This window comes from Varroa jacobsoni, unplaced genomic scaffold (assembly GCF_002532875.2).
Source record: "Varroa jacobsoni isolate VJ856 unplaced genomic scaffold, vjacob_1.0 scaffold_1152, whole genome shotgun sequence".
NCBI classification, from domain to species: domain Eukaryota; kingdom Metazoa; phylum Arthropoda; class Arachnida; order Mesostigmata; family Varroidae; genus Varroa; species Varroa jacobsoni.
In genome coordinates, this window is record NW_019214054.1 from 60,864 (window position 1) to 85,470 (window position 24,607).

The 24,607-nt window shown below is 42.0% G+C and overlaps 4 protein-coding genes across 7 annotated transcripts; 2 read left to right on the top strand and 2 right to left on the bottom strand.

Annotated features, from left to right (window-relative positions):
- Nucleotides 1-181: 181 nt before the first annotated feature.
- Dcps (Decapping enzyme, scavenger) lies at nt 182-4,487 on the bottom strand. The gene is made up of 6 exons (XM_022845181.2): nt 4,333-4,487; nt 3,026-3,142; nt 2,477-2,675; nt 2,077-2,291; nt 1,463-1,739; nt 182-606 (listed from the first exon to the last, which is right to left on the bottom strand). Exons 2-6 carry the CDS (start codon nt 3,113-3,115, stop codon nt 416-418), a joined length of 972 nt encoding a protein of 323 aa, XP_022700916.1. The 5' UTR covers nt 3,116-3,142; nt 4,333-4,487; the 3' UTR covers nt 182-415.
- A 306-nt stretch (nt 4,488-4,793) lies between these two features.
- Nucleotides 4,794-10,608, top strand: LOC111267144 (importin subunit alpha-4). The gene has a single exon (XM_022845179.2). It carries the CDS (start codon nt 7,216-7,218, stop codon nt 8,809-8,811), a length of 1,596 nt encoding a protein of 531 aa, XP_022700914.1. The 5' UTR covers nt 4,794-7,215; the 3' UTR covers nt 8,812-10,608.
- A 1,153-nt stretch (nt 10,609-11,761) lies between these two features.
- Nucleotides 11,762-16,329, bottom strand: LOC111267151 (CCA tRNA nucleotidyltransferase 1, mitochondrial). Of its 2 annotated transcripts, none has more exons than XM_022845192.2 (8): nt 16,203-16,329; nt 14,942-15,212; nt 14,426-14,652; nt 14,086-14,282; nt 13,537-13,843; nt 13,059-13,209; nt 12,359-12,513; nt 11,762-11,975 (listed from the first exon to the last, which is right to left on the bottom strand). In XM_022845192.2, the coding sequence occupies exons 3-8, from the start codon at nt 14,627-14,629 to the stop codon at nt 11,853-11,855; spliced, it is 1,137 nt and encodes a 378-aa protein (XP_022700927.1). In that variant the 5' UTR covers nt 14,630-14,652; nt 14,942-15,212; nt 16,203-16,329; the 3' UTR covers nt 11,762-11,852. The 2 variants fall into 2 exon arrangements, with proteins under 2 accessions (XP_022700927.1, XP_022700926.1); XM_022845191.2 differs by having other exon boundaries at nt 14,426-14,672.
- Nucleotides 16,330-16,623: 294 nt separating this feature from the next.
- Sf3b1 (splicing factor 3b subunit 1) lies at nt 16,624-24,528 on the top strand. Of its 3 annotated transcripts, none has more exons than XM_022845183.2 (7): nt 16,624-16,659; nt 17,400-17,593; nt 18,657-20,234; nt 20,414-20,606; nt 21,414-21,653; nt 21,887-22,220; nt 22,399-24,528. In XM_022845183.2, the coding sequence occupies exons 1-7, from the start codon at nt 16,632-16,634 to the stop codon at nt 23,822-23,824; spliced, it is 3,993 nt and encodes a 1,330-aa protein (XP_022700918.2). In that variant the 5' UTR covers nt 16,624-16,631; the 3' UTR covers nt 23,825-24,528. The 3 variants fall into 3 exon arrangements, with proteins under 3 accessions (XP_022700918.2, XP_022700917.1, XP_022700919.1); XM_022845182.2 differs by having other exon boundaries at nt 16,637-17,033; XM_022845184.2 differs by lacking the exons at nt 16,624-16,659; nt 17,400-17,593 and adding an exon at nt 18,121-18,187.
- The last annotated feature ends 79 nt before the right edge of the window (nt 24,529-24,607 follow it).

Here is a 24,607-nt window from a genome sequence, read left to right on the forward strand (position 1 = left end):
GCAACCGGTGCAAGATCTAACTTGAAGGTGTTAGACTAACTAAAAGAGTGTTAGAAAAGATTACTGTCTCGCATACTGATTTTGGAGAAGCAACTTCTCGTGCGCAAGAAACTTTTGCATTTAAGGCTAGCGCAATCTGAAAAAGTAGCATTACTAAATTAGCTAATTAAAAGACATCAGGCAATTTTTCTGCAAAAAGAACTTTATTTAGACCCAATGAAAATCAATACACTTTTTAATTCTGTGAGTCATAACACATACGTTTTCATCACGTACAATTTTTTCCAAAATTGAGATATCTTTATGTTTACAGAAGTATGTACAAACTACGCGCTGTTTCAAAACAAAGAAAAAATTTCCAATGTTTGACTAGCGGTTCTTTCTATCCCCGCTAACTAGATTTGTTGGAATACCATCACAATGTGTTGGCGTCATTGACTTCTTTCTTATTGTCAATGTCACCCTCTGGCTGTTCGAAAATAATTTTTGCCAGAGGGCTGTTCTTCTTAAGGGTGTAGCAAAGAGTGGCTCTTTCATAGTAATTGTCGCAGATTTCCAGATTCGAAATGACCACATCTAGAAGGTGCCCTCGGTGACAGCCCCCACCTGAAACGATCGGTATGGGCGGTAAAGTAAAAACAAAATCGAGGGCACGAGTTTTCGGTAGTGTGACCAAGCTGGAAATAATATTTCTAATAGTTGTGTATAGAAGAATCTATCAGAAGCCGTAGTCTATTTTATTCGTCAGTTTCAGCTTCAGCATGAATTCTGCTAGACTATCGTCACTTCTCGTTATTTTGGTATGCATAAATTTATCGTTAGTTCCACATAACAGCGGCGAACTGAACAATTAGATAATATTGAATACTAGATAATAAGACCACATATCGTCAGCCCTCCCATTTTGTATCGATTTATTATTAACGATCCATAGGAAAAAAACATAACAAACTATGTTTGCTAGCTAGAGCAGACGAAGCAAATTGCGCTGCAAGCAATGCTTAGGCAAAACGTTAACACCCCAGGAAGCACTGCACTTCAGTCCAAAATGCACAAAAACAAAAAATTTAAACAAAATTTGCTCCTTCTCTGTCACTGCAATCGTCAGTAGATATTATAAAATGCTTACGAAATGGAAACACACCTTCCATCAGTTTCAAAAAGTACAGGAAACAACATTTGTTCTTCTTCCCGATGCGGAACCCTTTTAATAACACGTGCAAATCTATCGCATTTAAGGCGCATTCTGACAATTTTATGCTGGCAATATTTCTACATCCAGATGTCACATTCCATAAATTGCATAATGGAAGGAAATCGAATCTGTTGCTGCTGACCTCGTCGTAGATACTACTACTTATTTCCTTGGATACTGGTGCTAAGAGGTTTTAATTCTATCAAAAAAAAAAGTAAGTTTAGAGCGACTTTTAGGCAGTCAACTTAGCATTGTTTACGTACGTACCAGGTGGATTCTCAACCGTTATGGCCACGACGTGTATGTGCATGTGATAGTACGAAGGCTGGTAGTGAAAGTACAGCATTAGCTTGTCTTCACCCATGTCAAACTTTTCTTTCGTGTAGATAAACACTTTACTACGTATGTTTCTCAGCATTGGCAAATGCCGGGCACGGAGATCTCTGAGAGACCGCAGCTTCCTGTCATGAACCATTATGAGACAGTGCAAATCTTCGTTTTGCTTCATATCCCACTTCATATCTCTAATCAACATAAAACCAACCTGCAAAACATGTGTTAGGTAATAATGTATATGCAGACAAGATAGCTTATAAATTTCACACAATAGATATGGAAAAAAATTCTCATCTGCAGTAGAGTAAAGGAGGTCGAAAAATTGGTTGGCAACTATTATTCGGAAGGATTTTTTTTAAACAATTGCAAGCCAACTTTGAAGAACCATCTCTGTCTCAAGTTTACTGTAATGATTAACTGAAATATTTCAATGAGCCACACACGCGTGCACACCGATTGCGGTGTGTCATCATATAGAACTGATTAATGTAAATAGCTTGAATGAGCATCTTGCTGGACCATCTGGCAATCCAGGATTAGCTTACCTGTTCAGAGAAATCCTCGTACAAGACACTCTCTTGTTCAGCTTTATGCTCAAGAATGTTGTAAACCCACTGCACCGAAAAACAATTATCTTTGAGGTAGGGCTCCACGCGCTCCTTGTAAAGTTGGGCAGTCTCTGTCACCAACAACAACTCTTGCCGGCTGTACTTTTCAATATGCTTCTCTGTTGCCGGGTATATCACGGTAACCTTAATTTCTACAATAGAAATTTCAATGTAACTTCATGAAGAATGTTAATGACATATACGACTTCATTTTGAAAGAATGCAAAGCATGAATTTTATCTGAATGTCGTTCTTTCAATAATATTCAAAAGCAACAGTTCAAAGTTATTGGAAGAAAATAAAAAAAGAAGCTTATTTCAGCCGTCAGACATTGTACCATTGAGAGATCTCTCTGGTCGTAACAGGTACCCAGAGTAAATGTCATTCCGAAAAATCTCTTCAGGGATTGCGTCCTTCTCAGGACCTTCCTGTGTCTTGAGGATTTTGGTGCACATCTCTTCGGAAAACGGTGTCTTCTCCAAAATCACCACAGCCGCATCCTCATTCCCTTCAAACTTGCCTTCAACAAAGCTGATCTGGAATCGAAATAAACGGACAAATATTAGAAATAGCATTGCTTCAGTTGGTTCGTCCCATAGCGAAACGAAGTCTGTCTACTCTCGGCTTCGAACCTGTACCACCTGGCGCGTTTGGAAATTTACCTTACCACTGCGCTATTACAGATGAATAGTTTATATGACCAAAGCTGTGCCACTAAAATGGCTTTTTTTGGCCAAACTTGTCGTTACGTCTTCGCATAATGAAAAGCTAGTGCCCGGTGGTTTTCTAGGATAAAAAGGCGCCATACAGCAAAACCTTACGCTATCTCATAATTTTAATATATAATATATAATGCCTTAATAATGTTTAGATTGGCCTTACATACCTTCGATTGTGGGTTATCGTTGAGAATACGTTTGAATTGAAATTTTCCGAAATCACAAGGTTTCTGTGCTTTAACATCGCCGGAAGCCATACTGTCCGTGGAAGCGTGGACTAACGTCTAGAATTAGTTCAAAAAAAACCTTGTGATTTAAGATATGAAATTTAACACTACAGTTACAAGCACGACTTTCTTCTACGCCGAAGCCCTTGGAAATATAATCAGCATTATTACTTGCGTGTAACGCAAACGTAACATTTACACGTGATCCGTCTGTATATTTATGCCTTTCAAGAGACAGATATCCAACTATGCTCCTTTAATTTGATATACGTCTTTGTATGATTTTTTTTTATTAAGGTTCCTTTCCTTTGTACGGTAAAGTATAAAAATTGTTTTGTGTGTTATCTTTGATGTTACATGTACACCAATTGGACGCCTATATGTACTCCCTATGCACAATGAATCATCTCCATTTAGATAGCCTGAGAATTAAGGATATGAGATTTGCGCAATTCAACTACACCGTGTACGGCTAGCTATATGTGTGTTAATATGTATTTACCGATCAATATAATTCAGTAGACATTACGCCAAGAGCTTACACAGGTCATGTTTTAGTGGAAGCTTTTCTCAATCGTTTTTTTTTGGCATTCTAAGATAAGTTACCACACAATTAATTTGTGCGTTTCAACCTTGGTCATCTTCTAGAACCGCTAAACGAGCTACAAGGATGTTATAATTTGATGTTGAGGCAATGTACGAATTTTTCAGGCTAAATCCAAATTGAATTCTTGCTAACAACCTTTGAGGGCTCTTTAAAAAGGATACTCAAAGAGAATTTGTTTTTCACGAACGCGTAGCGACTTCTTCGTTGGTTGAACGTTGAACAAAATGTACATTTTGAGTATTTTTACTGACAGTCGTCGTTAGGCGATTATACGTCGTTGTTTTATTTTATTCTCAATATGCGCCTCCAATGTTTGTCATAGAGTCATAGGAATGTATATTCCTATGACTCTATGACAAACATTACAGTGTACATTATACACATTATTATTATATTATTACACATCACTATTATTATTATTATTATATTATACAGTTATACAGTGTAGATTGTACAAAACCGTTTTAAAGCTGATTTAGTCTGCAAGTCGTAAAATGATCAGTTATTAAACATATGTAAACCTGAACAACGACAGAATGGAATCTGCAGGTCCTCATTGCCATAAAAAAAATGTAATTAAATAGGGTTAATAGATCAACAACTGGTTTTAATTGGCAAACTCGTGGTACTTCATACGTACGAAACTGTTCAGTCCGTGTCGTTCAATGGATGCACCAAGCAAGCTTTTATTTTGGTTTGTTAAACCTTAGTGTTCTTGAACGATCATGCCAATAAGTTCACATTGCAACTATTTATTATGAGCGTCTACGATCATCTGTCCGTCGCTTTTGAATTTGCCGCCTTTTGATGGGCGCATAGCTGTTGACGGTGGTTTTTAAGCCGCTCGTGTATTGTGTCGTGTATCGTGTAAAAACATCCTACATTTTGGCGAAAAATACCGATTCGAGCTATCTCTATCCACGAATTGCCATTTGTCGAGTGGGCGCACTTTATAAATGAATCATTAGCTGACATCACAGCAAGCTCCATGATTCCGCCCCATCAACAAATGTGCGCTATATTCAATCCACATGCTGTCTGGTGCTCATTCCCGCTGCCAGCTAAATTCTGTCCCTGAACCGGTTAACGCTAAACGTAGACCGAGTAGCGCAGCAGAAATCGTTCTGCGTTATCAGTGAAAGTTGCGCGGTGTTGATTCTGATCCGGCCGATACCGTACGTGTGTTTTGGTATTGACGACTATTATCGCAGTTTTCTTTTGCTGTAGCAGCCGCAGCTATTGGAATATTTTTGATTTTATTAATTGCAAATACACGATTTCAATCTTTACTGAAAACACAGGCGAAGATGTTTATCTCGAATTACCTTAACAGGAAAGCAGAAAAGTGATAGACAGCGGTTCCAGTGGCATCTACAGATATTTATTCATTTCTTTTTGTGTGCCTCCTGATCTCCTTGTTATCTAGACCTCACCAAAAAGCCCTCTCATGATATTGCCCCCTCCGTTTAATGTGTCCTGACACAAAGCTTATTTGATCTGCTAAGCTGTCTGTGCGTTTCCTTGTATTGAACTACTTATTATGTAGCTCAGTCCGCTTCGGGTGGTGTGTTGGCGTTAGTTTTCGGTTGTTATGGTCTTATTCCAACACCTTGGTTCTCTCCTACCACGTTATCTTACCAAACAAACAGGTTGCGCTTCACGATAGTCGCTGGTGTTAGTGTCTGTACGATCAGCAGTTAACAATCAGTGTACCGGAGCACAACGCAAACTAAATGTGCTACTATTTCGTACGCTAAGTTCTTCCGTAGTCCTACTCAATGCTGTTTCTCGTCTGGCCTCATGCCTCCACTGCTTCTGCTGCTGCCGCCGTTACTGCTGCTCATGTCAATGGTAGCGGCGTGATCGTTCATTCTCTGTCGACAACTGTCGTCGGCACCGCCATCTGGCCGCCGTCTGGTGTGTTTTGGTTGTAATGGTAGTCTAATGACTTGAGTCTGTAGTCTGCGCCAGTGTGTATACTCACTCTCAGTTGACTGCTGCCTCTGCTTGGCTTGTCGGTGTCGTCCGTTTGACCAAGTGCGTGTGTGCTACCCCATACCAGTACACTTATGCGTTATTACGACGAACTACGACTACTGCAGAGGACTGATGCTGACTGGCTGGCTGACTGATTGACTGACCAGCTCTAGTTAAGGTTGGCTCTCGTTCGGTCGTTGCTCCTAGCTGTTAGGCAGCAGCAGCAGCAGTAGCAGGAGAAGTAGCAAATGGCCAGGCCAGCTCGCTGACAGAACATACAACACGGAACGAAGGAAGGAAGGAACGAACGAACGAGAGAGAGAGAGAGTATATTCGTTCGCTACAACTGCCGCTGTGATCTCCTTAGTGCTCGTCGTCTTGTCGTGCTACGGGGACGGCCGGGGTGCACCGCTGTTCGGCCGTGTCGTGCTGCCCGTTGTTTCTAGTGGTATCAGCAACAACAACAGCAGTAGTAGTTGTGGTAGTAGCGGTGACTCGAATTAGTATCTTTGTCGCGCGCCGTGTTTCCGTCGTCAGCAAGCCAACGTTGCCCTCGTTGTCGTCCAGTGTCTCGCGTGGTTTTGCCAGCACTAGCAGCGGCGCTAACAGCGCTGCAAGTCCGAGATAGAAGCGACAGAGTCGTAGAAGGGAGACCGTGGGGCAGTCAGTTGAATTTCGGCGAACGGCGTGCAAGTCGTCGGTGCCCGTAGTTCTACAACTAGTACTATCGAATATCTGTTCTCGTGGCGATCAGCAGAGCAGTGAGTTTTACCGTTGTATTGTCGTTTACCATCTACCACCACAGCATCGCAGAACAGTGCCACAGCGTACCAGCTTGCCACTAAGAGTATAACAAGATCCACGATTCAATGACACAGGGAGTAACTCAGCGATTCTGTGTACTTGCGCTAGAGTAAGAAGAATGCTATCAACCCGATTACGACTACTGGAGAAAGCGCACGAATATTACAGTTAACATTACTAACAACAGCACGGCTCTTGTTACTCATACAACGATTACCATAACAACAGCTACTTCTACAACATCTGCTGCTCCGATTTTCTGATTACTGATTGTATATTAGTGCTGCCATTGCGGCCGATGCTATTTGCTGTCTCGTGCCCGTCCACGGCCACCGTTGCTACCATTGAACGCACGGCCGATGCCAATATATACAGCCACCGCTGTTTTGCATGTGGTAACTGACCACCATTCTCCAGCAGTCTCCTTCTCGTCGTGTTCATTTACCGTAAATGCCGTAGCTGCTGCTGCTGCTGGAGTTACACTCGCAGTTGTTTCTCAAACGAAAGAGTCTCTACCCGTGTTTTTTCTTCCTGTATTGCGAGCTGCCACTGTTAAAGGTATAATACAAGAGTGCAGGAATTTGACTGTGGTGTGCGGCAACAGAGATTGCTCCCATACAATTATTACTGCTACTGCAGTGCAGTTGAGGTGTTGAAAATATCTTTTACTCACCGGTGTCTCGGTGGGTTACCGTGTGTGTACTGTGATAACGAGGAAGGACTCACTTGCCCGAGAGCCGCTATGGACGCGGCCCGCAATCGTATCGTAAGCTACAAGAATAGAGGCAAGGACAATGATGAGATGCGCAGGCGGCGAAATGAGCAGACCGTCGAACTGCGCAAAAATAAGCGTGAAGAGTCGCTACTGAAGAAACGTAACGTTCCTCTGGCTGCCGCTGCTTCGGAAGGTGAGGTTGATTTAAGTTCGGAAAGCGACGGCGACACTGAGGGCGAACTGTCCTGTCGGGAGGACGATGCGGAAACGCGTCTCGAGAATATCGTCGCTGCTGCGCGAAATCCCGACCCCGCTGTACAATTGCCGGCTGTTCAAGCTGCGCGGAAACTGCTCTCGTCCGATCGAAATCCACCCATAGACGACCTCATTTATGCCGGCATTCTGCCCGCACTCGTTGACTGTCTCCGGAAGCACGACCAGCCTGGACTACAATTCGAGGCCGCATGGGCGCTAACCAATATCGCTTCAGGCAGCTCACACCAAACGCGGGCTGTCGTTTCGGCCGGCGCAGTGCCATTGTTTCTCGAGCTATTGCAATCACCCCAACAGAATGTCTGTGAGCAATCGGTCTGGGCGCTGGGCAACATTATTGGCGATGGGCCGGAACTGCGTGATTTAGTTATTAATCTCGGTGCTGTGCCACCATTGCTCGCATTCGTCACACCCGATGTGCCACTGTCATTTTTACGCAACGTAACATGGGTACTCGTGAACCTTTGCCGGAATAAGGATCCGCCGCCGCCGACGTCTACAGTCCGTGAGCTGCTACCCGTCTTGGGAATATTAGTACACCATGCCGATGCATCGGTTCTGGTAGACACGGTCTGGGCACTATCATACCTCACCGATGGCGGTAACGATCAGATTCAGATGGTGATTGATACTGGAGTCGTTGCTGCACTTGTACCATTGTTGTCACATGCCGAGGTGAAGGTGCAGACAGCTGCACTTCGCGCCGTTGGCAATATAACAACTGGCACCGATGAACAGACTCAAATTGTGCTCAACCATGGCGCGCTGCACCATTTTGTTTCGTTGCTTCAGCATCCAAAAGATAAGATCAAGAAAGAGGCCGTCTGGTTTTTGTCGAATATCACTGCCGGCAACCAACAACAGGTACAACAGGTCATCGATGCTAACCTCGTGCCATTGATCATACATCATCTGTCCAATGGCGATTTTCAAACGCAGAAAGAAGCCGCCTGGGCAGTGTCGAATCTGACAATCTCTGGCACCCGAGAGCAAATGGAATACCTTGTACAGCAGAATGTTGTAAATCCGTTGTGTACTCTTCTAATGGCGCATGACCAGCAAGTGTTGCAGGTTTGTCTCGACGCGCTTAACAACCTACTCAAAATGGCACAACAGTCCACGAATGATCTGGGTGTTGCCCGACAGATCGAGGAATGCGGCGGCTTAGATCGGATTGAAGCTCTTCAAAACTCGGAAAACGAAGAAATCTACAAATTGGCATACGACGTGATCGATCAGCATTTTTCCGAGGAAAATGATGAGGATCCTCGCTTGTTGCCCGAAGGAGGTTCTCAGGCCTTCCAGTTTGATCCTTCCGGCGGGCTGCACGCCACCGGATTCAAATTCTAGCGTGAAAGCGTACGCAGTTCCGGTTAGGCTAACAAACTTGAAACCGTCTAACCATTTGCCACCCAGTTAATTTCGAAAGCAGAGATGAGATCACCAGGGAGTAGAATAATCGTTCGCCTCTCGCGTTCTGCCAACTGATGGGTGCCGAGTATCATGTCAGTCAACAAACGATGGGCTGGTAAATGCTCTCGCGCTCTTTTGTTTAGCGTTTAGTGCAACAGCAATCAGCTGTCACCGGTGTCGCATACGTGCTTGCATTAATACGCTTTGCTGATCGCTCTGATAAGCCATGCAGTTTCAACGGCGGACGTACAGACATAAAATAAGGCCGACAGGCACAACGCCAGGCGGCGGCAACAACTGAAGACGCAGAGAATTCGACAAGAGGGAGAAATAGATTTAAGTCGAAGCAATTGGATCTATTGCCGAAACGTTTCAATCGGACTCCTCAGTTCATTCTGCCGAAAGCCTATCTAACCCCCGGCACGCTAGGTGGGGTGTTCTGTCGAGCAACGAGTAGAAGCCACAATCCTAATGCCATCGTCAGTCGGAAGACACCAAGCTCCCAATTCTAGCCAAATACACTGAATACAGTAACGTTTAACTCGGCAGGACTGCGGCTTTTTCCCTACACTTGGGAATCGATATTACTCTACACATAATGATGTAAAAACAAAAGCATATAGTGTCACCACACTTGCTACCACTACCCCACAAAACAGTAAATCAAGAGCACTCCTGGTTAACTGCGTAATGGGATGTCTTATCATCTAAGCGCTGCTATCCACACGCGAGATGGGATAAAGTATGCGAAAGGTTAATGACAGCAGCAACAATAGTAATAGAGAATAAACTCAAAACTAGAAAAAGTCCCTGCTATGTACAGTTAAACGTTGATAGTATTGAAAAAAAGTAAAGGAAACGAAGAGGCGAAGAAATAAACAAAACACATTAATGGCAACTTTATAAAGTTGGATTTACAGCCATTTGGTAAAAATCACCTGCAGCTGCAATTTTTTGGTGTGGGATACAGGTTACAGCGGTACAACTATTGATTTGGAAAAATGAACTCGCGCTCAACAAAAATACATCACCATATAACTCGGCTGCAGATGCAGTTTGTCATCTGAGAAGTGTATTCATATTAATATAATTCTTTAAAATAGTAATAATAATTATAAGAAGCCGAAATTGTGAATCGTTAACAATATTCGTGAACGTTACAGTGAACCAACGCGAGAAAACGAAGTTGTGGTGACTTTGTACAGTAAACGGAGGTGATGACATATAATTACTGAAGTGTAAGAGTGGTAATTATTACTGTACAATGACTACTATTATTATTATTACTATTATCATTATTATTTCTAGAGCTAATTAACAGATTAAGACGAATGATTTAAGAAAATCAATGATAAAATGATGGCGGCAAGGGCAGAGAAGATGTGACTGAGAAAAACGCGAGTAAGGGCGAAACGCGAAAAGCAACAGTGGCGACGTCTTTTCTTCAAAATTGTCGGAGGACTAACTCTTCGAGGCAGACTTCCCGTGGACAGCTGCTTGCTATGGCATAAATAGATATATACATATATATAAATATATATAGATAGTATAATACTGGCAAGATGGGGGGTGGGAAGATCGGGGGCAGGGAATAAAGAAACGACCGGTGATGTCGATGATTTAAGACGCTGAATGAAAACGAGGAAGATAACGCTGGTAAAAAGCAATTTTGTATCTTAAAATGTTAATAAGTTATGTTATCAAAATATAATGCAAATAAGGTGATCCCACAGACCGAGCGTCTCTTTCTTTTAGATATTTATCAATATGCAGATCTAGGTAAGTGTCGGAAATGCTTAAGTGGTGAAATCATCACATTTCAGTTTAGACGTAATTTTCCTTGACTTAAATCCTAACTTATTAACTTATAGATAAGTACAAACCGGCATTGCTGAGGAACAAAATTGCATAAACATTGAAAGCAAATACGTAATATTACTTTCGTGTACAAATAAGGCTGAAATTTTGCATGTAGATAATAGCTATATACACCATATGGAACCATGCTTAGCACTAAACTCGTAAAAAACTAATTTTAAAAGCTCAAAACAGGGTAAGAGCGATAATCATATTATCAGACCAGAGTTAAGCTAAGTTAGGTAATTTCATTTTCATTAAGACCTACATTTATACAAGCATGCTTATATATTGAATGCAACAAACCCCTTCGCCAAGTTTTTACTGTTGATTATTATAGCTTATCTGAAAACAAATCCAATTTGAATATATTGCTATTTTCTTGAAAACCAGTTGTTTCAGCCAGCTTGATAAACATTTAATAAAGGTAAACATTTAAAAGACAGAAAACAAAAGTTTCTGGGTAATATAATACATGGTTATTGAATTTGATCTATTTTGCTAGCGCTATTCATACTCCTGTAATGAAAATGTATACAGTCACTAGTGGAACTAGTACAAAATAAGTATTGATTTTTCTGTAATCATTAAACGATTGACTAGGAACAACAAGTGCTATTATATTCGCTTCGAGCTATAGCGAAATCCCTAAGAGACACTTTGCACATATGCAACTAAAACTACCTCTTTAAAGGCTACACTTACTATTATTAGCGACTTCAACAACCTAATAACGCATCTGGATGCCGTATGAAATGTTGGAGCTGTTTATTTGGATGCTTATGTCTTAAACAATAAGCCAAAGAAATTACGAGTGGAATGAACCTCAAGCAACGTTGCCGACGAAGTTTAAGCAACTGAGGCAAAAATGAATCACTATTGAATCAATAAGCGCCGACATGATCTATATGAAGAACATGGAAGTCATGTGAAAATGATTTTATGTGCAGTATGAAACGCTGAAATGCAGGTATTACCCCAATCAATACCTAGTGCTCGCAATAGGTATAAAAGAAATACTTTGATCATATTTATATATATGTCAATTAAACAAAACAAGGCTTTATTCCTGCAGAGTTTAAAAAATTACATATTTAAATTCTACAAGATTCTAAACCTCATCATTTTCTCTTAGGAGGAACTTCTTGGAGAATTTCGCCTAGTTTAGATAGTAACTGCTCTTCGTTTAGAAGAAAACTGCTGTCGAACCAAATTTGACGCATGCGCGTCATGACCCAACCAACCTGAAAGCAAAGGGACGACTTAGTACCGTAAGGTTTATGTATTTCTAATTATAAATTTTTACTTATATTTATACAAAAAATCTTATATCCTAACTGTATACATAGCTACATCAGCTACAAATCTCCCGGGCGGAAATTTTTTTTGGCGGCGTAAGATTACGCAGCCGTATGGCTACTCTATGTAGAAGTGAAGGTATGTCATAGTCAATACACTCCTGAATAAAATGATTTTTGGGAGTACATAAAGCAGTGCTCAATCGAGATAAGTAAGTAAATCGCTTATTTAAGTATAGTTCTTGTTGCTACATTCAGTAGGTAGCAGGATAGCAAATTAAGTAGTGTATTGAAATGGAACGCAATTTGATTGCACCTAGTTACTTTACCTTTGGCCCTTTTTGTATTCCCAGTTCTATAAGTTTGTGGCCAGTTACGGGGAAACGCGGTAATTTCCATTCACGAAACTTTTGCAGGAGATCTTTGTTGCCATGATATTTTAAGAGCTCTTCTGTCCAGTACCAAACCTCTGTCATTGATCCACCTGCAAATAATCAAATGATTGAACTCAATTTACTTATAAGTCAAATAATTGAGAACAATTATTGACAAAAATAAGCCTTTCCAAGTGTGATGGCATCGTAACATTTAGTTAAAATCGTCTTTCCTGTCTAAACTGTTTATACATTATAGCACCGATTCCATGCGGTTTTTAAGCAGAATGACTCGAAGCTCAATTACGGCCACATTCATCTTTTTCTAAACACGGTAAACACATTATTGAGTTTATGGTTTTTGGTGTCCAACATATTGCACGTGCAGGTCAATTTACCCATCATTTTGACTAGTAATGCGACGACGTTTATACATCAATATAAGGTATTGTCCCTAATTACTCATAATACAAGTCGCTACTATTAATTAGTAGTAGCCGCTGCATTAAGTAAGGCCTCTTAAGCTTTTCTTAACGGCTATATAAGAGCTCATTTTGTTATCCGATTTAAACTGCTGATCGTTTGCACGAACCCTCTTAATAGCATAGTAGCAGTGACCTTCTCCTAAGCGCTAGAAAGAAACGTCAGCGTGTACCTTTGATGTCGCATGTAAACTGAAGTGTCTGACAGAAACGCAGATCGTCATCAGTGGAGCCTTTCGGTGCTTCTGGGCGGTAACGAACTAGAAATAGTAGAAGATTACGCTCTGCATTCGATAAACGCAGCCGGCCATGCACCGCAAGCACCTAAGGTCGTCAAGAGAAAAATAAATACGTAATATCTTATACTGCCAAAGGAGTTCCGAGTTCGAAAAATTGTGACTTTTGAATAACTGTATTACATAAGCGAGTATGTGTGCGTGAGACGAGCACCTAACCCATCTGTACGCACATCCACTTTGAGCTCAAAACATTATCGATGGATCCAAAGACGCAAAAACTTGAATTATCATTAACTTGAATTTACATTAGAAAGAAAAAAATCTATGATGTTGCCGCCGTCGCCAACATGTATATATAAATCTCTGAGCTACCATTATATTATAATATCTGATTTCGTGTTTGTTTGCTTACGTCATCTTTGGAATGCAATAGGCCCGCAAGTCGTGTCATTACTGCTGGTTGTAAGTTTTCAGACTGCTGGCACACTTTCCGGAACTCAGCTAGGTCGGGTGTTTTCGGTAGTCCTAGGTAAGGTGTCACGCTCAACTCATACATTAAACATATCAACGGGCAGTACAAAGGTCCTTCCAGTATTTTACGAAATTCTACCGATAAACGTTCACCAGAAACTCCCTCCAGGCCGTTTGTGTTCAGTCGAATCGCTTCCAGCGTATCCGGATCATGGGAGTTTTCATTCAAAGCCAAACGTCCGTAAAACCTAAAATTAAAGAAAGAAAGTAAACAGGCAACACTCATATATAATAATGAGATAATAAATTACGTATTATTCTCCAGTTCATCTTTATGTAATAACCACTTCTTAAAATAACTGCAATAATATTTCATAAGCTCTGACCGTAAAGCACGTGCTCAAGCAGGTGGCTGATTTGAAATATAAATTTTATTAAAGGGAAATGTAATAAAACGATTAGCAACCACTTCATGCTTCATCAAGCTCACCGGAAGTATCTAAGGATACGAAGGTAGTCCTCCTGAATCCGGAGAGCGGCATCACCTACAAAAAGCACCTTCCGCTGTTTAATATGTTCAATTCCTTTAAAATAATCGTAAACAACACCATCAAGGGATAAAAACATTGCATTCACTGTCAAGTCCCGTCTGTTCGCGTCCGTTTGCCAATCCGTAGTGAACTGCACCTATAACAACGCAACGTCATCATTACGCGATATTATTACGCGCAATTTATTTACTTTGGAATAATCCGCGTATTGAATGCGAAAAAAAGTGGCTGTGTAAATAATTGAGTACTCTGATGAAGCTTAATGCTAATATCACTTGCCTCAGCATGTCGGCCGTCGGTAATAACATCAATCCGTAACGTAGTAACCTCGAAATTTTCCTTGTCGTTGATTCTAGCTGTAATCGTGCCATGCTTTTCACCGTTGGTGTTGATCATGCGAATATCTTCATCAGTAAATATCCGTTTCATTTCGTCAGGCGTTGCTGTCGTCGCGAAATCGAGATCGTGTGGAATAGTATTCATTAACAGATCGCGAACCGCTCCGCCTGCGATACGAAGTTCAAAACTATAGGCGAAGATGTAGATGAAAATTTTGTTACAATTCGTTGCCTACGAATAACTTTTCCTTGCTCACTTTTTGTAGTTCAACTAATTACCATAGCTCGAAGCTTCATTATAACCATTTACAAGTATATCGTTGAACTATGTTTAGATGAGTCAAACTAACAAGCTTTCAAAAAATAGTAAACAATAAAACGATGCCTGTACATAAGAAAATATACGATGAAACCTGAACAATCTTGAGCCATACTGCTGCAAACAACTGGTACTTACTTATTTCTTCGGAAGAGTTCTTCAAGGATTTTCATCTCAGGAGTGATAATACTCTTAAACAGGTCGTTACTAATCTTCATGGTTCGTAGTTCACCAGCTAGGGGGGCCATTAGATCTTTCCGTATTAGTTTTATACAACGGGCGCAGCCTATCTGAATGAGGGATGACCACAGTGGTGGTGAAACTGCGAAAAGCGACAGTGAAGACCGAAGCAACATCGAATCCCCGGGTGTGAGTAGCAAGGGAACAAAGTCCAGACACAGCTTGCAAACTAAGCAGTACAGCATGTATAAAAGCTCCAGTTAACCATGAATGCCATGGACAATGAATAACTAAAATAAAGAAAAACATTGTTTTTCTTTATTTTGCTTCAGTGCTTTATTCTTACAAGTCGATTTCTTTTTGTACAGCAATAAAATCTCTGATTACAGGATTTGAAGTATGCTTTCTTCGCTTAGGTACCACAAAAGAAGGAAGACCTATAGGTAAAAAAAATATTACCAAAATTAAAAAAATAAACTCAGTATTTTCTCACACATCTGGTAATGAAACCAGCAGTATTGCGTAGCAGAGCAAAATAAGTTTCATCTGTGACAACCCAGGTTCGGCTGGACCCATAACCACTAATTTCTTAGTGATAATTAATTTCTTACACATGTGCCATTGGAGACAGTTCTAAGTTGGCGGTCAGTGTGTTTTGTCGTTACTGCTCGTATTTTACTTTCATTGGGGGCCCTTATTGAATAATATTGCAGCAAACAGAGCAGAACTCCTAAGTCCATGTTATTTGCCTGCCAAAACATTGAGTTGTCTCGGTACCATGCTTTTTTCCCTAAAACTCTATAAGCAGTTAAAACGGTCATAGGAAATCGTAAAAAAAATTGAAGTTAGATCCTCACTAAGCTTAACTTTAGATGTGAATGATGGTAAAACACCGCCTAAATGTCTTAAGTTTTACGCCCGACATCGCCGTTAGACGTTACCTCTGACACCTGGCTCCCAGCGGAGTATATCTTCGCTCGGATCCAAACCTAAACTGCTACGTATCCCTAAGCTTAAGCAGGCAAAGACGTTACCCACTAAGTTCTCACGTGGGTGAAAAACTACCCAAACCGCGTCTGATATCAAACGAGACTAATCTCCACAACTTTTGTTTACTGTGAACACCTCACATTGTCGGACGTCATGCACATCTCTCCGAGAACTCTATTATGTAATAAAATTAACGAACCTAAATAACGTTCATCTAAAGTCACTTAACTGATTTCGGATTGACAATATGCTGTTAACCTTTCACAGGATGTTCATGTTCTTTTTTACAATACATCTATTTGCCGGCGCGCATTCCAGCACAGATCGATTTATTTGCAGACAGTCTTGTATACATTATAAAGGATAACAATAATATAGGCGAATAGTAGCGGATGGATGGATACCTCGCTACCGCAGAACGACTCAATATAATTAACGAATGAAAGCATCTAAAAGTGACTCGTTTTTCTTTCGTTCTCGATCACGACAAATGTTCACTTCAAATTTCAACGGTTGATATGTTGTTTACGTTGGACTTATCGCCTTTGCGTGGCAATGAAACGTAATCAATATGAAAAAGACAATAGCCAAGAGCAGACTAACCGGACCGCCCGCAGCTATGTGTTACTCGTAGCATAGAGAGAGATCATCGTCAACAATGTTGTGCATTCCCCACAACATGGCCGGTGAGTGAAATTCGACTTTTGAAACGTTTTCAGATTACGCGGTCGTGCTGAGAGCGATTCATCGTAGTTCTCACCGTGGAAGTATCACCATAGAGTTGAGCCGAAGCCATGCGGCTGTGCTATTGTCAATAGTGCCCTACGAACTTGTGCGTCCAAAGGCCAAGTCCATCTGGATATGTGAAACGAAGCTTAGCACATATAGCAAAGATCAAAAAAACAAGAACAATTTTGCCTAAACGTATATTATTATTATCGTTATTGTAGCTGACCTAGGTGCATACGATTGCATGCAAATTCAGTGTAAGGGATTGGCATCTGCAATACTCTATAGCAAGCTTACTGTAAGCACCTTCTAAGCGCAATGCCCACGTCGGGTTAGTATAACAGAACTGATTTCGTCCTTACCGAGACCCTTTTAATTAGGACATAAACAATGATGGTTATGATGCTATTTTTAGATGGTTCAACTGACTGTTTAGATAGAGTTTTTCAGAGGCTATCATCTTCGGCGATTACTATTGTCGCCCGCGATTAAATAGTTACATAATGCCTTTCTCTATGGTCTGTATTAAAGCTAGACTTCTGCTAAGTTAGAAGCGAAATTCGGTGTAGAGATCAACAGTGTTAGTGTTTCAGCAATCGTAGAAGTACCCATGTTAAACAACTGCCATGCACTACATTCTGGGTGTGTCTGTGTGTGTGGTGTGCACTTTACGTGATGACCATCAACTATGTTTTAGATATAGATGAGGAATTGGCGCGGATCCAGGCGGCCAAAAAGAGGTTGGCTGATGGGACTGCAGATGGAGGGGTGCCCCTTGGAGCGGGGGAGCACACCCCTTATATGGACCGACAACTTTATAATTCGACAAGCAAGAATAAGTTTGCCGGATATGTTACCTCTATACCAGCTAGCGACGACGTCGACGCCGATGTAAGTACTATTTACGCATATAGTAGAACCTTTTTTCTCATAACGCCAGTGTTTCAGGTTTCTGCTCAGATTGTCAGCCCATTCATCGGTGAATCGAGCTTTGTCGTTTGTTTTGCATCCTACGAGACGTTTTAGCTCCGATTTTTTACTCACTGGTTTTAACATAGCCCCAATGACCTCTTTGTTTTCAATTCAATAAACGAAAAGGATGTAATAACCATAACTTCTACGTGCTGTATCCGAATCGCCAACTAGATTTAAAAAAGACGTTTTTGTATAAATAGGCAAATATTAAACAACTACAGCAACGAAATATCACTCGGTATTGACGATTGGCTCTGAGCGGACATCGTGTTTTGCTTCCGCTAAAGAAGCCGATCCTTATTCAAAGTTAACCTTTGTCGGGTTGTAGACTCTCGATTGTATTCTAGAGTATGCCCCGAGAACAAACAGCTGTCAGAGTTGTACATGCACCTCGGCAAGCGCTAGTTATTCTTAAATTGCTCTACTGTTTTTAGGCTTGGCGGCGCCGTCTGTTCACAAGGAGCCTAATGACGCACCGGATGCGCGGGTACAGACTTGATTCGACTGAAGGTTAAGCAAGTTGAAATCTTCTTGAAGATCTTTTACGTTTTTCGCGAGCGTTTGCCAATCGAATTGTGTAGTCGCCATCGTAGAGCTGATAACTGATTTCATCATTCGGTTCATAGAAGAAGCTATTTATGGGCCTAAGAGAAGACTTTTACTCTGCTGCAAAATGTTGCTACTTTAAGTTCTTGTTAGGAGACTTATGTCTCTCATAGAGCTGGTCACTTTTTTGGACCCTTATTTTTCAGAGCATTTAAAAAAAGAGTTAGCTAATTAAAGCAAGAATAATTAGCTGATCATCATCTTTAGCGTTACAAGGATTCCTTTTGAATGCGAATGTAAGATGTTGATAAAAACGGGAGTGCACAAACTAGTCTCACCGTAACGCCATACATCATAGTATGCTATAAACCATTAAAGTTATGTACAGCCCCAATTCGCCATATTGACATTTTTTTTCGGATGACTTTTGCAGGACGACGATATGGAGGCAGGTGGAGGCGATCCTGTGGCTCCGCCTCGAAAGATTAATGCACAGAAATTCCTTGAAGAAGTGACGGACAAGGGTTATGATCCGTTTGCTGACAAAAGAGTACCACGAATCGCCGATCGAGAAGATGAGTACCGTGCTCAACGACGAAACCGACAGATCTCGCCTGAGCGAACAGATCCGTTTGCCGATGGAGGCAAAACGCCGGATATGCAGTCAAGGACGTACGCTCATATCATGAAAGAGCAGGCCGTTCGCAGAGACGAAGCAGATCTCAAGAGAAAACTACAAGATAAAGACAAGGCCGGCGAACTACACGTTAAGAATGGGGCAGAGGCGACTGAAAAAAAACGGAGAAGGTGGGACGTCCAAGATACACCGTCCACCGGACCAAAAAAACGACTAGCAGGCTGGGAGCAAGCAGAAACACCGTCCCACACGCCATCGGTTCATACTGCACAAGGAACTCAAGAGAAGTGGGCTGAGACTCCAGGTCGTTTACCCATGGGCGCTGAGACACCTGGTCACGCTAATCGCATGTGGGAGCCCACACCCGCCCATCATACGCCCGGACACGCTACGCCTGATGCCGAAACCCCTGGTCACAAAGCTTCAACCCGGAGAAATCGCTGGGATGAAACGCCACGTACGGGTGAAACACCAAGCCATTCGGGGTGGGCAGAAACTCCTCGTGTAGATGGCGCTGTCGATAAGGTTGAAGCCGCTGCAGCTGCCACGCCAAGTGCAGCCAAAAGACGTTCTCGATGGGATGAGACACCGTCGGCGACCCCGTCGATGACACCATCTGGTATGGCAGCCACGCCATCAATGACTCCGGGTCAGATGACACCTGGCGCTATGACTCCGTCGATGACGCCGTCACAAGTGTTCACACCCAGTGGTACAACACCCATCGGTGCTAAAGCGGCTGCCATGCAGACGCCGGCTGCCAATATACCGATGACGCCAGAGCAAATGCAGATATTCCGCTACGAAAAAGAAATCGACGAGCGTAACAGGCCCATGACAGATGAAGAACTTGACTCGCTGTTTCCACCAGGTTACAAAGTCTTGCCACCACCTTCTGGATACGTGCCGATTCGAACTCCTGCTCGGAAACTCGCAGCAACCCCAACCCCTCTTGGGGGCCTGGGGGCTGGCGGAGGCTTCTTTTTCCAAAAGGATGAACCCCTCAAAGTGGTAGATGCTCAGCCCAAGAGCGCCTCACTTCCGCCCCTCAAACCGGAGGATATGCAGTATTTTGACAAGTTATTAACCGATGTCGATGAAGAGTTATTGTCCCCAGAGGAGTCGAAGGAGCGCAAGATTATGACATTGCTGTTGAAAATCAAGAACGGAACACCACCTATGAGAAAGTCAGCTATGCGGCAGATCACAGACAAAGCACGAGAGTTCGGGCCTGGCGCACTTTTCAACCAAATCCTACCTCTCCTTATGAGTCCTACGCTGGAAGACCAGGAAAGACATCTCTTGGTCAAAGTCATTGACCGGGTTCTTTATAAGCTTGACGATCTTGTTCGGCCCTACGTGCACAAAATTCTTGTAAGTACTAGAATTTTATTTTTACGATGGAACTAACTAGAAAGTTAGCATCAGGTTTTATTTCTGTATCTGTATTTTATGAAGTCTGTCTGCATACGGATTTGTTCAATACAACAATTGAATTAGTTAATAATAAATGTACGCTGCATTTTTTGTGTTTCTTTCTTTCGTTCGATCAGGTGGTGATTGAGCCTTTGCTTATCGACGAAGATTACTACGCGCGTGTTGAAGGACGAGAAATTATTTCGAATTTAGCCAAAGCGGCAGGATTAGCAACGATGATTTCCACGATGCGACCTGACATTGATAACATTGATGAGTACGTCCGTAACACCACGGCACGAGCCTTTGCAGTCGTCGCCTCTGCACTTGGTATGTATTAACCTTTAAGATTTCTTATCTTAACACTGTGAACAAACGTTTGTGCATCTGCGAATGTCCCGGTATTTGGTCTGACACACTCATCTCTTGTAAGTCCAGTTTTCTTTTTCTATTTTCACGATGAGACCTAGTAATGATGACAACGTTGAACAAGTTATGTTTTTAGGCACCTCAGAGTTCAAGTGAGGCGTTGCTCTCGGCAATATTATAGTCTTGAGATGAGATTCCATTTTCAACCCTTCCCTTTTGATATTAAATTTCTCCCAGTATGTCTCCATCTCGCAATTCTTTGTTATACATGAATATATCACAAATATGCTGATCGATGACAAAATTCAACCACTATATGAACTACTATACTATATATATTCTATGTTTCCAATCTACGTATCTGTCTATGGACAAAATACAACCCGATAGTAACATGTGTATATCTTATAGCAGCGATAACGGCTTTCGCTTAGCCGTTGAGTTCCCCGGCGCGTTCATTGTGAGATGAGACCGACAATGTCACGGTAATGTATAACAAAACCCAAAAATTAAAAGAGGACAAGGTTACACAAAAAACGTTTGCGTGGACTGGGCATCGCCCTACCGTTTTGTTACGTTTTCTAATTCGCTATGTCGCTGACCACTAATACGGTCATTCAAGCGCTGTACGCGCCGAAGCGAGTCAAAAGACGGGCAGACGGTAGCTTTCCCCCAAGTCCTAAAAGTCCTCCGCATTAATGTCGAATTGATTAACCCTTCCGATTTGCATTTCGCCATTTTGGCCGTTTGTTGTCGTGTCAACTTCAGGCATCCCAGCACTGTTACCTTTTTTGAAGGCTGTCTGCAAATCGAAGAAGTCGTGGCAGGCGCGCCACACGGGCATCAAAATCGTCCAGCAGATCGCCATCTTGATGGGCTGCGCGATCCTTCCCCATTTGCGGTCGTTAGTTGAGATTATCGAACATGGACTTGTTGACGAACAGCAGAAAGTCAGAACTATCACAGCGTTGGCATTGGCCGCCCTGGCTGAAGCTGCCACACCTTACGGTACAATAGTTGTTGTTTTTATTGATTGATGTTAGTGATGATTCTATGCTGTTATCTATGAGGCTCTATATAAAAGAACGGATATCTGTTTTTGTTATATTCATGTATGCTTTCTCTTTATATTTTAGAAAAATCTCCACATTAACGTTACTAGTTTTTAGGTCTTGCCATCAAATCTTGATCACGTTTTCTCGATGGAATCTCCAAATTGTCATCCTTTTCCTGATCAACAGGTATTGAAAGCTTCGATAGTGTTCTGAAACCTCTCTGGAAGGGTATACGCACACACCGTGGTAAGGGTTTGGCTGCCTTTTTAAAGGCTATCGGTTATCTCATCCCATTGATGGACGCAGAGTATGCTAACTACTATACCCGGGAAGTGATGCTAATTCTGATCCGAGAGTTCCAGTCTCCTGACGAGGAGATGAAAAAAATTGTGCTCAAAGTTGTCAAACAGTGTTGTGCCACTGATGGTGTGGAAGCACAGTATATTAAAGATGAGGTATTGCCGCACTTCTTCCGACATTTCTGGAATCACCGTATGGCCCTCGACAAGAGAAACTATAAGTAAGTCATGTTTTTCATTTTATTGCAGAAGCCTGTGCTTCTAAGGCTATACCACTATATAAAATATATATATATATATATAACGATTTAAAAATCTTTTACGTTGTGTACAAAACTAGCCAAGGCGTGCATATAATGCCATTGCTTTTTTAACCTATTTGGTCCTTGTTCACTTTAGGCAACTGGTGGACACAACGGTTGAAATTGCTAACAAGGTTGGCGCTGCCGAAATCGTCAACAGAATCGTAGACGATTTGAAAGACGAAAACGAGCAATACCGAAAAATGGTTATGGAAACTGCTGAGAAAATCCTTGCTAATCTTGGTGCTGCCGAGATCGATTCGCGATTGGAGGAGCAATTGATCGACGGTGTTTTATACGCCTATCAGGAGCAGACCTCAGAAGACATGGTCATGTTAAACGGATTTGGCACAATTGTAAACGCTCTCGGCAAGCGTGTTAAGCCTTATTTGCCCCAGATCTGCGGTACCATTTTGTGGCGTCTAAACAACAAAAGCGCTAAGGTACGCCAACAGGCCGCTGATCTAGTCGCTCGTATAGCAGTCGTGATGAAGACATGCCAAGAGGAAAAGCTCATGTCACATCTTGGTCAGATCCTTTATGAGTATTTAGGAGAGGAGTACCCGGAGGTGTTGGGTTCGATTCTCGCGGCACTAAAAGCAATTGTGAATGTGATTGGCATGTCGAAGATGAACCCACCCATCAAAGATTTGTTACCGCGTCTGACGCCTATTCTTAAAAATCGCCACGAAAAGGTACAGGAGAATTGCATTGACCTAGTCGGGCGTATTGCTGACCGTGGCGCTGAGTTCGTGTCCGCAAGAGAATGGATGCGTATCTGTTTCGAATTGCTTGAATTGCTCAAAGCTCACAAGAAGGCGATTCGGCGAGCAACTGTTAACACTTTCGGTTACATTGCTAAGGCTATCGGCCCGCATGACGTTCTCTCAACTCTACTGAACAATTTGCGTGTACAGGAACGTCAGAATCGGGTGTGCACCACCGTCGCTATTGCAATTGTGGCTGAGACCTGCTCGCCATTTACGGTGCTGCCAGCATTGATGAATGAATATCGTGTTCCCGAAATGAATGTACAGAACGGCGTACTCAAATCTCTGTCATTCTTATTTGAGTATATTGGCGAAATGGGCAAAGACTACATCTATGCCGTGACACCACTATTAGAGGATGCCTTAATGGATCGCGACCTCGTCCATCGGCAAACCGCATGTTTTGCTATCCAGCATATGAGTCTGGGCGTTGTTGGTTTCGGCTGTGAGGACGCGCTTACACACTTGTTGAATTATGTGTGGCCGAATATCTTTGAGACGAGTCCCCATCTGATTCAAGCGTTCCATGGCTCCGTCGAAGGTATGCGGGTAGGACTTGGGCCAACTCGTCTGTTGCAGTATTGTTTGCAGGGGCTATTCCATCCGGCCCGAAAGGTACGCGACGTTTATTGGAAGATCTATAACTCTTTGTACATTGGCTCGCAAGACGCACTGGTGGCAGCCTATCCACGGGTGCCGAACGAGCTCAATGGTAATCATTACGAACGATTTGAGCTAGGTTATGTTCTCTAGACAGTGGGAACGAAGGTAGAGCACAAATGCATAGTAAGCAGATATGCAGAGACGGCGCTTGATAAACTACAAACGAATGTTAACAATGTATGGGTCAGTCGTAGAAATGAGCAGAGAAATAAAGGAAATAGTTGCTATTAATAATATTAATAATAACAGTAATAAAAACCACAACAATATATATGAAAAACAAGTAGACAATGAACCAAAAGATGAAAAGCAAATGGCAAGCTTTGTAGGAGCGTGTCAAATTTGCGGGAATGGATAACATACAAATTTGGATTGAGCAGGACCTGGAAAAAAGACCGTGAAACTCCAGACAACAAAAACAATTAGGGATGCATATCGGTTAAAACAAAAAAGGCATCAGGCAAAGTGATCCGTAGTAGTGGCAAGGAATATGGAAGCACTAAACGGTGTGAGAAAAGTTGTGCGGCAGAACAAGATAAAGGATGGCAAATGCGTAAAGTTGGAGATGATCAACTATGCTTACGCGCGAGCAGAGTGCCTCTCGGTTGTAGCGTAAGACCGATATGGTATAGAGAACTAGGACCTTCATTGTTTACTTTATGTACCATAATAATAAAAATATAATAATTAATGATAAATTTAGAACTCAAAACATCTGTCGAGTGTATTGAAAGAAAAAAAAATATGGAAATAATATGAATAATAATAAAAATCTCACGATATTTGTGTGATTACACCGTTGCGTTATGATCGTTTGTGTCAGTTTCATATTCTACAACGTCTACAATTCTAAAGAAAAGGTATCATTATAGC